Genomic DNA, 14,996 nt, shown 5'->3' with positions numbered 1-14,996 from the left:
TCAATGACTATTTTTCTATTAATATTAAATTTTATGATGATTGAACATCTAAATTTTCTACCAATATATAATTAAAGACAACAATGTTGTAATGGAGTGAGTATAGAATTTTATTTTAAATAGCTCCCAATAGCTAGATAGATTAGGGCCCAAATTTTCATAAGACAGATAATGCAAAATGAGTCTATCTCACATAAATGAAATTTCTAATTCCAGGCAATTTTACAAAGAAAATCTATAAGAATGAGAAAATTGGCAAATTTTGAAGAGCCTGAAAATAGCCAAATATAGGGGACAGAAATCTCAAAAACCAACCGAAAAAACAACATATAGCCACTAAAAAGTTCCTTGGTTAGAGATACTTAAAAAATCATTAGCATATCCACGAGCATGCAGGCTTGGCTTGACATCATTGCATGAATAATACTAATTTTAAATGAAAATTGACCAAAGTGTACTTGCATGAAACACAATATGCTTCAACTATCATTTCTTTCAATTTGAAGGCAAATGCATCATACAACTTCAAAGCAAAGATGACTTCACAAAATTCATCTTTCAGCATCTTTCTCGAGAAAGCCTATGTAAAGAGGGGATAACTCATGGAGAAAATAATCAATTACATTATTTTTGAATTGACATCAGTTGTCCAGATTGCAATGCTCAGGCACCCATCAATTAGACCTCCACCAAGGCAGCCCAGCTTGGTAAGTACATTCACCATCATTCCAAGAGATTTCACATGCTTGAAGACCAATAGCAATATCTGGTTCCTTACCATGCTGTGATTTCCATTGATGAATTGCAGAATTCATAGCCTCGCTATTCCTTACATTTTTCTTGCTTTCAGCTTCTGCAAATGGATATAGGTGAGGTGACATTATCATCTTAATTGAAGCTAGCATGTAAATAGAATCACCAATTATAGGGGAACCACAAGCAGCCAGCTGAGCTCGGATCTGTACACATGCAAACTTTTAGAGTCTGAATAAAACCAAATCTCATTCTGAGAACACCAGTTTAAACAGTCCATATTGACATTTTCCTTGAAGGAAAACAATGGAACTGCCTGAATGCAAACATGTAACAAAGTCACCATGACTTGAAACACATTTAACCAGTGTCAAACTATAATTGTTTCCCAGTTTAAACAGTCCATATTGACATTTTCCTTGAAGGAAAACAATGGAACTGCCTGAATTTTAACATGTAACAAAGTCACCATGACTTGAAACACATTTAACCAGTGTCAAGCTATAATTGTTACCCAGTGTAATGGTTAAAATATATAAAAGAAAGGGTGCATGAACAGTTACTAGATGCCGCATGCAATCTTGTTTAAGATACAATACTTTTCCTATCGACTAGAAAAGAGACCAAATTCACTCGTCTTCTGTATGTGAAAGTGATAATAATAGGAATCGATCCTCATTTCCTTTAATGAAATGTATTTCCTTATTTATATCCAATTTGAATGGGTTTGTAAACCCGCATGGCAAATTGGCAGGAAAACTTGAGATTATCCCATATATTGGCCAACAATTTTTCAAGAACTACAATAAAATTATATCGCATTTGTGCAGTTGTATTTCAATACCATAATTTTCCACCAAGAAAAATGAGCTATGCCAGAGTTCGGATATAGATAGGCAAATGACAGCAGCAAGACTTATGGCAAAGCAGGTTATCTTATAACGGGAAATTCTCAGATATAATTTACTTGTTCCTGCTTATACTAATTATATAAAATTAGAAACAAGCTTATCCCAAACAGGGGAAAGTCTTATGTAACAACTGATTGAGAAATTTAATAAAAAAATCACATGGAACAATACTATGAACTGGGCATTTCTTATTCAATATGGTGAGTTCAATGACTGATTTATTTCATGTCTTTGGAAAATCTAAAAGAAAGAAAGAAATAACTGATAAACTCAAACTATGATTAATCTAAGTAGTGCAGAACAAAAATAATATGGAAACCATGTAGCACCTGATGCGTCCTTCCTGTCAATAGCTTTATTTTGCATTCATATGCAACATCTTTTGGGGACCATCCACAGTCCCGAATGCCATATGTGGCTTCAATAGCAGTATCCGGCCAAGGTACTTCTTTGCATTCCAGTACCTCAAGTTGACACAACCGCCATCCTTCAAAAGGCTCTGCAATAAAGTAAATCGTCTTGATAATTACAAAATTGAGAATGTTGTGTGGTATCTTATAAATTGTGATTGTAATGACAAGGAACTTCTACTCGCTCATAGCATCTAATCTTGAAGTAAGCAAGAACATTTCTCTTCTCATAAATTGAGAAAAAGGACTACAATTCCATAAGCACAGGCAATATATGCATGAAATCTAGAATCCTTTTATCCTTAATATATACTAACAGGGTCTATTCAAACAAATAAGATAAATTCTGCCAGCAAGTAATATCATAATTCACCTTTAGAAAGAATTCGAGGAGCAAAATTATCTGGACACATATAATGGGATATTTTCCCAGGTGGAACAGGTGCAGCAGTTAATGCAAGGTATAACTTCTTAACTTGTTTCTCCTGTTTCACACCAACAAACCAATTGATTTATTTTACAAGTAGAGCATCAGATGGTAGGTATTAAATTGAAATCACAAATTTATGGGGTCCAAAAAATAAAGGTATTGGAAAATGTCGGTCAATTCTAGTTTGTAAATGGGATAAGGTAATGGTCAAACCCGAAGCTTTGTGTGAAACTCTGCACAGAATTCCACAGTTTTAGAAAGCACAACACTGCCAACAACAAAACTAACATTACTATTTGATATTTTGACTCAATTTAACTAAATATTGTCCAAATTATGGTCTTTTTACACCTAACTTACAAGAACATAGTGTTGAAGTAACTCACCAGCCTTCTGTACAGTTGTCAAGTTGATGGGTAGTCCTTAGGGGTGAACTAAGCTTCATTGCTCGAGTTGTGAACATTGTACAAGTCTCTTCAATATTATCTGTTGTTCCTCCGACCTGATATTATGTCCAAATAAATTACATACAGCTTATTTGAACTTAACATACAATGTACAAACTCTGGGAACATCCTAATTAATCTAGTTACCCTGGAACAATCTTCACTTCCAGACAACAGTAACATATAATCACAAAGCAATCATAATTAACATATGATCATAAATGAATTTCTTTAAATAGATAGTCTTGAAAATGTAACCCTCAAAGGAAGGCCTAAAAATATTAACTCTAATAAATCAGATACTAAACAAGGCTAAAACTTAGTAGACACTAATCAGCAGGAATCAAAGGAGAGAAATAAGAATGCCAACAAATGTAAGAGGGAGTTTGAAAGAGTTTTTCCTTTTTCTTACTTTCTTGAATGGAAAAGTAGTTTAGAAGTTTATTTTGTCACATTATAGAGTAATAACTAATAAAGACCATTACATAGTTAACAAAGTTTTGTTCAGCCCCATTTTAGTGAAATACAGATTAATATGGTCTTCGGGAAAACTTCGCTGACATTCATGGAGAATTGGCAAGCATGAAGTTCAATTCTTGGTTTAAAATGAGCCAAATAATAAATAAGAGATGAATGTACAATTAAAAATATAGTTTACTTTGTAAGAAGACTAAATAGCAATATTTAGTTTTAATGCAAACGTCAGAGGTTAAATGGGCATTTGAATTATTAATTTTAGAACAGGCATTGAATACTTTTGATAGTACTTTGTATCAGAACTCGGTGGATATGTGTACTCAATCTCTGTCCTCTTGTAGACCTCCAATCACTCTTTAATTTTGTTTCTTCTGAAATAACAAGGTTTGATGGTATGCCAATTGTATGGATACAATGCCCTTTCTACATCTCTTGCCCAGGGTTGGTAAGAAAGAAACACCATGAATCATTTTCACAAAGAAACACAAATAAATTCATCTTGATGAGTGATTAATTGTTGATTGCTTGTGACATTGAAAGCTGCAGAAAGCAATAATTTTCTTGTCATTCTTATTTTGGTTAATGTTTCATTTTTTATCTAGCCTGACTGCATTCCCATTTATGCAGCTATGCTACTTATGGGATGCAAAACTGGAAATTATTGGCTTTTTAGTCCAATAGTAATATAATTCCCTAAAGCAGTTTGATGAGTCCCACAATGGAACACTTTCAGCACATGTTTATTGCCTTTTGCCCATCCTTTTTAGCATTACTTTCCCGTCCATTTCAACTCAAATGTACTTATGTTACTATGATCTAATTTCTTAGAAATATGAAAGGATTGATTAGTTTTTGAAAAGGAAATGGTAGGAAAGGAAAAATTGCTTGTCAAAAGCTTTTATATGTCACTAATTTGACAACAGTGACTTCATTGCTACAAGCTGCAAGAAGTCCATACAACTGGTGTGATACAATAAAGCCTCGGCAGTCCTATTTTGTTAGCAGGGGAACTCTCAAACAAGTTTCAGCATCTATAGGAAGAAGTACAATTTCATTGGTCATCATTATTGTTCTGCAGCTTGCTGCAGGGTGTCTTCCAGACTTCCAGTTATTGCAGGAACATGCAACAGAAAAGTTGAATACCAAAAAACGACCTCCAGCACACCACAACAGCTTCCAGCATATCATAACACCTCCATATCATCATCCAAACACCTAAAGATAGGTGAATAAGTTGTTTTTACATTTTAGTTGAGTTTAGGGGAATATTTTTCTCTATGGTTGTTCCATTCCATAAATTAGGTTTATGACGTAAATTGTTACGTTCTGTGTCCTTATAAATAAACCCAATAGGATAAACAATAAACATAATGGATATGACCACTTCTGAATCTTCATGAATCCTCAATCATTTCACTCCATAATTAATATTTCGCTTGAGTGTCAAACAAATTTATATTTAATTGCTTCCATAATTCTTGTCAATGTGCATATGATATAAAATTGAAAAATAGTAATACTCCATACACCAAAAGGCCCAAAGGTTACAAGTTTGCACTACAAATGTCAAAATGAAAAAGTCACAAATTTCAAAAAACTGTAAAACATAATGATCGAAAGCACAGATCGCATACTTGGACACTGAGAGTACTCGGCACGCCCAAATTTTTTAACTCAGCAAAAACTCGGCAACTTAAAAAGTACTTAAATTTCTTATAAAAACACCTTTTTTTTGCAAAATTCAATTACAAAATCTATCAAATGAGTCTAAAACGGACGAGGAAGTGTTTTCTATTAAACTTGATTGTTGAATACATATGGAATACAAAATGTCATCATCGCTCGAAGCTGGATAGTAGAACTGGATACAATTGCTAACTACTAACAAATAAAAAATTATAGATATAATAGATAATAGTAAATTTCTATATATATTAATAATTATGTATAAATAATATATACGTAATAATTAATATGAATTCCTAAATTATAAAACTTTCAATAATAAAAACTATATTTGAATCTTATATATCTTAAATTCTTAATAATTAATACATATTTATAATATTTTAATCATATATAAAAATTTAAAAGATATATTACAAGATACATATAAAAGATAGATGTAGAGTATTTCGACTATGCTCTGAGTGGAACTATATATTTTAAATTAATATATCTAAGTGCATTGCTAAAGCCTAAATGCATTTTCAGGCACATTTTTGCAATGGAGGATAAATGGCCATGGAAAATTTGGAGATTACTAGTGATGCTAAATGAATCAAGAAAAACCTGAAAGAAAATAAGAATTTTTTTCAAAATAACCTATCAATGTCACTTCTCCAAAGTCATCCAAATCCGTTGTGTACCCACTTGGTGTTGAGTAGGGTTTTTTATGAAAAATTATGTAAAAAACATGCATTTACCGTGTTAAAGTCGCTTTTCCTAGCACATTTTGACTGTGTATGACCTCCAAGTGAGTATTCGGTGAGCTTTCTACGAGTTGCAATGAGTTTTTGGCAAGTGAGGCGAATTTTCATTCCAGGTGCAGGTGCGAGTAAACTCGTGAGCTGCTCGCGAGAGCAAAAAGTGGCTGAGTATGTAATCATTGATGGAAAGTATGACGGCCGCCTCTAATCGATGTTGGTTTTCCCAATAGTACCTTCAAACTATGCTTAGTTTCTTTCTAACTTGGCTGCAATTTTTTGTTATGTAAAAATGAAGTCAAATGCTACTCATGGAGTGTTATGTTTAGTCATGTTAGGGTTAGAGGGGTGCGGGGGGCACAAATATCATTTAAAATGTTTTTTTCTTTAGAGTTAAGACATTTTTTTAGCATTGGAAAGAAGGGGGATAGTTGGTCATCCTCGAGATGGTCGGCAACATCTCAAATGTCCCCAATGTATCTAGGGGACTATCAGTTGTCCCCACTCTGTTCCCAAGTCATCCCCCCATATCAAAAACATCCCCAAAGTTCTAGCAAATTTTGGGGATGGCTAGGAAACGTCCCCAAGCTGTCTCCTGTCCCTGAGACGTTCCAATGCAGGGACACGAGCAAAAAACCCTAGGGATGCGGCCCCGTGTGCCCTTGGTCCTAGCATTAGAGCCACATACTCCACAATGTTATTAGTGCTAAAGCCTAAATGCATTTTCAGGCACATTTTTGTAGTGGAGGATAAATGGTCATGAAAAATTTGGAGATTATTGGTGATGCTAAATGAATCAAGGAAAACCCGAAAGAAAAATATTGGAATTTTTTTTCGAACTAACCTATCAAAGTCACTTCTCCAAAGTCATCCAAATCCATTGTGTACCCACTTGGTGTTGAGTAGGGTTTTTAATGAAAAATTGTGTAAAAAACACACATTTACCTTGTTAAAGTCGCTTTTCCTAGCACATTTTGACTGTGTATGACCTCCAAGTGAGTATTTAGTGAGCTTTCTACAAGTGGCAATGAGTTTTTGGCAAGTGAGGTGAGTTTTCATTCCAAGTGCAGGTGCGAGTAAACTCGTGAGCTGCTTGCGGGAGCAAAAAGTGGTTGAGTATGTAATCATTGATGGTAACTATGATGGTCACCTCTAATTGATGCTAGTTTTTCCAACAGTACCTTCAAACTATGCTACTTTGTCTAGCTTAGCTGCAATTTTTTGTTATGTAAAAATGAAGTCAAATGCTACTCATGGAGTCTTATGTTTAGTCATGTTAGCATTAGAGGGGTGTGGGGGGCACAAATATCATTTAAAAATGTTTTTTCTTTAGAGTTAGACATTTTTTTTAGCACTAGAAAAAAGGGGATAGTTGGTCGTCCTCGAGATGGTTGGGAACATCTCAAATGTCCCCAATGTATCCCGGGGACGATCAGTTGTCCCCACTATGTTCCCAAGTCGTTCCCCCATATCAAAAACATCCCCAAAGTTTTGGCAAATTTTGGGGATGGCTGGGAGCCTGGGAAACATCCCCACATTGTTTCACGTCCCTGAGACGTCCCAATGTAGGGACACAACCAAAAAACCACAGGGATGCGTCCCCGTGTGCCCTTGGTCCTAGGATTAGGGCCACATACTCCACAATGTTATTAGTGTATTGGAATGTCAACTTGAATAAAATTTTGAAATGTTCATCACTAGGAGAAACTAAAACAGTACCTACAAAATCATTATAGCATGCATAGTCAAAGAACATAGTTCACAAATCATCCATATCATGAATAGAAGCAAGAGAGGAGGCTGTTAAACATATTGTCGTTGTGTCAAAGGTGGCAAGATATCATCATTGATGTCAAAGGTATGGAGAAAATATTGTCAATGAAGGACAAAGGCCAAAGGCCACCAATCGATGTATATATCTCATGCCCAACTAAAAACAACACTAAGAAGTTGCAGCAGAGAAGATAGATATGAAATCACAGCAGAAAGAGACCTTGGATCGCTACCTAATCTATGGGCAAAGGCAAGGAAGAATGACAGCAGGTTACAGCATTAATAACTAAACCTAGGGCGAAAAAAGAAATAACCACAAAAAGAAGAAACTAAACCTAGGGCAAAAATAATTGATAAATGAGGGCCAACCTCGGGCAGCAAATTATAAAATTTATTTAAATTCATAAGGGCCGACCTAGGGCAATGATTTATGGAATTTATTTAAATTAATAAGGGCCGACCAAGGGAAGCGATTGGAAAGGTTGTATCTTTCCAAAGGTTATGTCCCTTCCAAGTTTAAGGGGTATAAAAAGGAGTTGAAGCCTCATCTTGGGGAGGGAAGCAAGGGAAATCAGAACTGATTTAATAAAAGCAGAAAAAGAAGAATAAGAGCAGATCAGAAATTCTGAAATCTTAGTTGGAATCCAAAAAGGCTATCCATAGTAGATCATCAAATAGAATATATATATATATTATCGCTCCTTGGCAATTGCATTATGAGGTCATGGGAATAATGTAGGTAGGTACATGTGAGGGGCTAGAATTCATGGGCAAGAAGGTGGGGGTTAGGCTCTCTTCCCAGCCCTGAATGACCCTTATGAGCAGAAAGGTGGGGTTAGGCCCCCTTCTAGGCTCCAAGTGGCTTATGATCAGCAAGGTGGAGTTAAGCCCCCTTCCCGGCTTTGGGGCAATATTGGGGAGAATTGACCTCAATATTGTCACCTACAATCTAGCCTAGAGGCTCACTGTGTGATTGACTTGGAAGATGGTGTTATTATAGATTGAACCAAATATTGCTATGATGATCTCATTATTGATGTTGTTATAATGTATGAATTGAATATGAATGACACTATGTCTTGAAATTGTCATGATTTGTTAATCATTAATGATTCTAACATCTATTTCAAGAGTTAATACTGTTTGCAGCTAAAGAAATTAGGGTAATCCCAAAACGGGACATTACGATTGGTATCAACGCCTCATTCTTGCCATCCTATGAAAGATAGTTGATGGACCTTAGCCAAAGCACTCAAAGGGCCTTGGAAAGAAAAAAGAAGAAACTTGCATCCACCAGTAACCTTACACAAAACAACACGATGAGTGAACAAATGGGAAAAGAATTGAAGACCTTCATGGAGCAAACAACTAAATCTCTCATGAAGCAAAATGAGAGAGAGACACAACTACTTCTCCAAGCCATCCAAAATATGAACAACAATAATCCTTGACCCAATCAAACCAATGGGAGAGATGCCAACTCTAACCATTCAAGGGTATCAACCCCTAGGCCAACAAGACCTCTCTTCATACCTAGGGGAGAACGTAGTAGAGGAAGAAGCAAATAATACACCTATTAAAGATGTTGATGAAATTGCTGAAGCATACTCAAGGCTAGATCCTAAAGTTAGGAGAAATGTCTCCTTTAGAGATTATTGTGATGCTAAAACACAAAATGCCCCTAGTAGGGAAAGAGGACAACCCAACAAAGATTTGAAAGAAAGGGTAAATATAATGACCCTTCCCAATTTGGATGGATTCGGAAAGGTCACAACACGTTCATGGGTCCAGAAGATGGACACCTATCTTTCACTTAGTCCCTTGACGAAGGAAGACACCATAAAATTTGCCATACTCCACTTAGAGGGAATAGCCCATGATTGGTGGCATCATGGCCTTATTACTCAAGGCCACCGACACATAACAACTTACGCTGAATTTACTCAAAGGCACCCCGAATGCTACTTTAAAGAGCTAACACAACTAAAACAACATGGAAACGTAGAAGATTATACCACTGAATTCCAAAAACTATCAATAATAGTACTAGAGGTTTATCAAAGTAGACTCACATACTTAATTTGTGTAAGGATTAAAAGAAACTATCCGAGGCTTGAAAATCTCAAGTGTGGAGAAAAAAATTGAAGGCTCTGCAACTAGGGCACGATATTCGAGGTCGTCTTTGGTTGCAAGCCGTTCCAGGGTTCGGGGGCTCACTAGGGAGCCCCCGCATTCAAGAATATTCTGCCGCCATCAATGGACATTAATAATGATGGCAACTTGGATACAAACCAGCGGTTTATGCAGTCGAACGATTTGGAGGCGACCCGGAATTTGGAGGAATCACAGAAATCCTTTCGCCAAGCCCTTGAAGGTGACAAGGTCGACTTTCCAGCAGAGGCTCGGTTCGAACCAGAAGAGAGAGAGAATGTTGCGGCCAATTCCATCCAGGAAGAAGGTAAGGTTCCTCTTGCCAGAAAAGTCATCATTAAGCCTAATTCTTCTATGTCTACTATTATTTCTAGAGAAATTTCTAGACTAAGAGTCAGTCGTTTTTCTTGCTGCCCTCGATGTCGATAGGGTTCCATCCAGACAGTTTATGAATAAGTGGCTTCAAGATGTGTGGAGTAAAAAACTAGGGTTCCATTACTCATTTTTTAGAATGTTGCAAAAAGGTTTATTTTTAATCTTCTTTAAAGATGGAGCAATCCAAAAAAAGGCTCTTGATAAATAGTTTTGGAATATTGGCAATTCATGTTTCAGAATTATTAAATGGACCCCTGAATGTTGTAAGGAAGAAATAGAGGCACTCTCGAACCCTAGATGGGTCGTAATCAAGGATGTGCCCCCTTTTTTGTGGAATTGTATCCCTAAAATTACAGAACCCCTGGGTAGAGTCTTAAGGGTTGACTCCTCGCCGGCCCCCCTTCCTCATATGGATGCGAGGGTATTAATTGCTTTTAACCCCGATGCTGAATTTCCCGCAGAACTTGTGATTAACCTTGAAAATACTTCATTTTGCTGTCCTCTGGAATATCTAGGGGATATTAATGCTTGTCATTTGTGTAGAAAAGGTGGGCACTTTAAGAAAAATTGTCCATTACTTGCCATGCGAACTGCCCGCCCTAAAGCTGCTCAAAACCCTCTGCATCCACCCCACCCACCTGTCTCTTCTCCCCAGATTGATCCTAACTCTAGCCCTACATCTCCTTTACCTAAACCCATGACTCAACCTTCAGCCCCTCCCATCTCTAAGAGCATCCGGAAGTACAAACAAGCTCTTAAGGAAGCAAATGTGGCTGCTGATCCTTCCCACTTATCCTTTCCTAAGGACCCTAATAACTCAAATTCTTTCAAAGGGCCTAGAACTCAAAACACCCAACAAATTGTACTCGACAAATTGAAAAGAGTGGCTGAAGCTAGGAAACAATTGGAAATGGCTATTGCCTCTCAAAAGGCTGAGATTGAGATTGCTATCCCTCTGCCCTCCACTGAGGGTTTGGATGGGAATGGCAGTGATGAGACCCCTGCCACTAACAGAGCCACTAATGTGGACCAAGGATCTAGAGAATCTCATGTGCCTGATATGGGGACTACTTGTAAGGACCTGAATGTTGCTGTTAGATACACTGATGAAAGTGCTCATGAGGATGGGCAAAGTAGTTGCCCTGATGCTAGCTTGAGGTCCATTAAAACCTCCCCTGACACATATGAGGACACTAATGGGCCTTAGTTGACAATGGATACCCCTAGATCAACATTTAGTGACTCTGTTGGGGACAGAAACCTCATTTCTGTCATCCCCACCCCTGCCCTGAATGAAGGTCAGACAAATGGGCATAGCATCACTCCTAATGGAAAGGAGCTGGATAATTTGGGAGGTAAGGAAATTGTCTTTTGTCCTGATGCTCCCAACTTTGTAATTGGGTTTGGCATTAAGATGGATGACTTTATTGAAGTAAGATCAAGGAAAGCTAGAAGGAAAAGGTCTCCTAGAACCCCCAAAGAGGTCAGTATCAAAAAGGAATCGATGGCACCTAGCTGAATTTCTGAAACTAGGAAAAAGAGGGGGAGACCTAATTCTGTAGTTGCATTTGATGCCAGTAGCTTATCAAATAAAGAAGATTGGTCTAAATGTTTTGAAGGGTTTAAGCCTTTTATGAACACTTCTAATTAATCTTTGTTATGATGTTTAAAGCAATTTCTTGGAATATAAGGGGTATGGAATCCCCTAACAGGAAATACATTGTTAAGAGATTTCTTAACATGCATAAAGATGTGGATTGTTTAATGCTTCAAGAGTTGAAATCAGTAGGATTTACATTAGAAGTGGGCCTTAAATGCATCTGGAGGGATGCCACCTCCTTCTATACTAGCCACACTAAGGGTAAAGGTGGCATTGCAATCTTGCTCAGTCACAAATGGGCCAATAAGGTGCTTAGAGGGGGGCAATCTCCCTGTGCTAGAGCTCTTTGGGTGATAATTAAATTGAAAGAGATGATCTTTGGGATTTGCGCAATTTATGCTCCTAATGACTACAGAGAAAGGGTGGACTTGTGGAATTGGATCTCCTCTCTTGAAGATGTTCCTTGGTTCATGGGAGGTGATTTTAAATGGTTGAAAATGCACAGCATAAGAGGGGGGGTTCTAGATTTGAGTGGAAAGGGCTGGAGAGACTGCACTGGGAGAGGATGATTAACAAGTTGAAACTTATAGATCCAATTGCAGGCAAGAAGGAAGAATTGAATTTTGTTTGGTTTACATGGTGTAATTACCAACAACTGAATAGGAGAGTGTATTGTAGATTGGATAGGTTTTATTATAATAAAGAATTTTTTGGGATCCAACAAGATGATAAGGGAGATAAATATTTTGTCATCCCTTACACATTATCAGATCACCACCCTATCCAAATCACTCTGGGCTTTTCTACTGCTAAGGTTCCTAATCTTTCTCAGGGCAATTCTTTCATTTTGAATGTCAACCTCTTGGAAGATGAGGATGTCAGATGTGCAATGGGCTTTATTAGGATGTTCAATAAACACAACAATAATCTGCAGACAGACTTAGAGAAATGGAATCAGAATATTAGGAGCTCGAGAGTCTTATGCCAAGCAGTAGGCAAGAAAAAAGCGAAGGATAATAGGAGAAATGAAATCCTCTCGCATAATGCTCTTTGTAAAGCTAAACTCGAGCTACAGGCCGAACCTAAGAGTGAACAACTAGCTCATAATCTTGTTGGCACCAAGGCTGTTTTGCGGAAGATACAAAATGAAAAAATCAGAGGGTGGAGGACTAGGGCTAAACTAAACTGGCTTAATACGAGGGATAGAGGATCTAAATTTTTCTTCCAAATGTTAAGGATGAAGGAAGCTAAAGAAAGAATACATAGTATATCGGAGGAAAACAAGAATATTACTGATCCAAAAGAAATCCTTAACTGCTTTGCTCAATTCTACAAAAAACTTTTTGCAGCGAAGAATATGGGAGAGGAGCAGAATAGGGCAAGGAGTCTCATTGGAAAACTTATACCAAAGAAATTGACAGAGGAAGACATGGATCTAGTTGGTAGACCTCTATCAAAGGAGGAGATTGAAAATGTCATTGTGTCCTTGAGTAATGATAAATCCCCAAGGCCTGATGGATTTCCATTTGAATTTTATAAGAAGAATATAGAATGGATCACTGATGATCTCTATAATTTATATAAAGAGGCCATTGAAATGGGTACCCTTGGAAGGGATATTAACCAAGGCCTTATCAAACTGATCTCGAAAGATGGGGACAAAACCCTGCTTAGAAATTGGAGGCCCATCACGCTGCTAAATGTCTCATACAAGATCTTGGCCAAAGTTATTGCTGCCAAACTAGAAAAGATCCTCCCTAAGATCATTAGTCCTACTCAGACAAGCTTTGTTAAAGGGAGATTCATATTAGAAAACCTTATTACATGCTAGGAATCTTTGTATTGGGCTAAAGAAACAGGACAACAAGGAGCTATGCTATTGATTGACTTTGAAAAGGCATATGACAGGATTGAATGGAAAAACATTCTTCAGATGCTTAACAGTTTGGGGTTCCCTAATTCATTTTGCAAAATGGTTCAGACTCTGTTATGTGATGCAAATGCTATGGTGGAAGTGAATGGTTTGCAGTCTGAGAGCTTTCTCTTTCTAGATCCATAAGACAAGGTTGCCCCCTAGCCCCGGCATTGTTTGTCCTTGTTGCTGATGCTCTCTACTATCTTTTGAAGGATAATGAATTCACTCCCAGGGTTAGAGGAATATGCCTTCCTAATATGGAAGAAGTTGTGAATGTTCAGTTTGCAGATGACACTGTGATTATAATGACCTTGGAGGAAAACAATTTGGTACCCTTGCTTGAAAATATAGACATTTTTTTGCCAAGCCTCGCGTAGCAAACTAGCCCTCCATAAATCAAGCTTGCTTGTCTGGGATAAAGATCCTCCAGTATGGTTTTCTAGATTCTCATTGAAGTCGGAAGGTCCTAATCAAATTGTGAGATATCTGGGCATACCCTTTTATGTCTCCCCCAACCTAAAAGAGATGTGGGAATGGATAAGGAACAAGATTGATTAAAAAACTATCCAAATGGAATAGAAACTTCCTCTCATTAGCTGGAAGATTCCAAGTCTATCAGAAGATATTGTCTTCTTACAATATCTATTTTTCCTCGGCATTGTTATTTTGCAATTATCAGTTTAATCACATCCAAAAGCAAATCAAGAATTTTCTATGGTCTGATGGTAAAGGCAACAAAAAGCAGCATGCGGTAAAGTGGGAATGGTGTGTGATAAATAAACAGAAAGGAGGAATGGGACTCAAAGACCTTAAGCTCCAGGGAATTGCCCTTGCATCAAAGTGGATTCTTAGGGCTATTGAAGGAAATGAACCTTGGAAAGTGCTAATAAGGCAAAACATTCAAAGGTCTGTTCCCAAGAAAGCTAAAAAATGGAAGAATCTTCCTCTGTGATCTATTGGCAGGAAAGTTTGAGGTTACTCCCTATGGGTCAGAGGTGTTTAAGTCCCTGTGGAGAGCATGGGAGGCTGTTAGTCAGTATTTCAGAAATAATGATTTTTTTGTTGTTAAGGGACAAATCACCGCTGATAGGTCCATATGGTGGAATATCCTCCATAAAGACAAACCTCTTGCCACATTACAAGGTTGTTTTGCACTGAAGTGGTATAATAGGGGTATCAGAAACTTTGAAGAGATTATCCATGATGGATTGTTGATTTCATGGGAAGAACTCTCTCACAGATATAATGTTCCTCTCTCTCAATACAGGACCTATAAGGTGCTAAAGGATGTTCTCTCCCCCTTTCTTGTGCAACCTCCTCCCAGCTTCA

General features: G+C 37.4%; 1 protein-coding gene across 1 annotated transcript in view; it reads right to left on the bottom strand.

Annotated features, from left to right (window-relative positions):
* Positions 1 to 333: 333 nt before the first annotated feature.
* The window catches only part of LOC131034533 (RNA pseudouridine synthase 6, chloroplastic), a 78,296-nt gene continuing 63,633 nt past the window's right edge, over positions 334 to 14,996 (bottom strand). Inside the window, exons 5-9 of the mRNA XM_057966039.2 lie at positions 2,891 to 3,006; positions 2,718 to 2,772; positions 2,448 to 2,559; positions 1,994 to 2,163; positions 334 to 959 (exon numbers count right to left, since the gene is read on the bottom strand). Of these exons, the coding sequence (XP_057822022.2) occupies positions 675 to 959; positions 1,994 to 2,163; positions 2,448 to 2,559; positions 2,718 to 2,772; positions 2,891 to 3,006 (738 nt within the window). The 3' untranslated portion in view covers positions 334 to 674. The remainder of the gene's footprint in view (positions 960 to 1,993; positions 2,164 to 2,447; positions 2,560 to 2,717; positions 2,773 to 2,890; positions 3,007 to 14,996) is intronic.

This window comes from Cryptomeria japonica, chromosome 5, assembly GCF_030272615.1.
Source record: "Cryptomeria japonica chromosome 5, Sugi_1.0, whole genome shotgun sequence".
NCBI lineage: Eukaryota > Viridiplantae > Streptophyta > Pinopsida > Cupressales > Cupressaceae > Cryptomeria > Cryptomeria japonica.
This window is presented reverse-complemented; position numbering and strand designations above follow the sequence as displayed.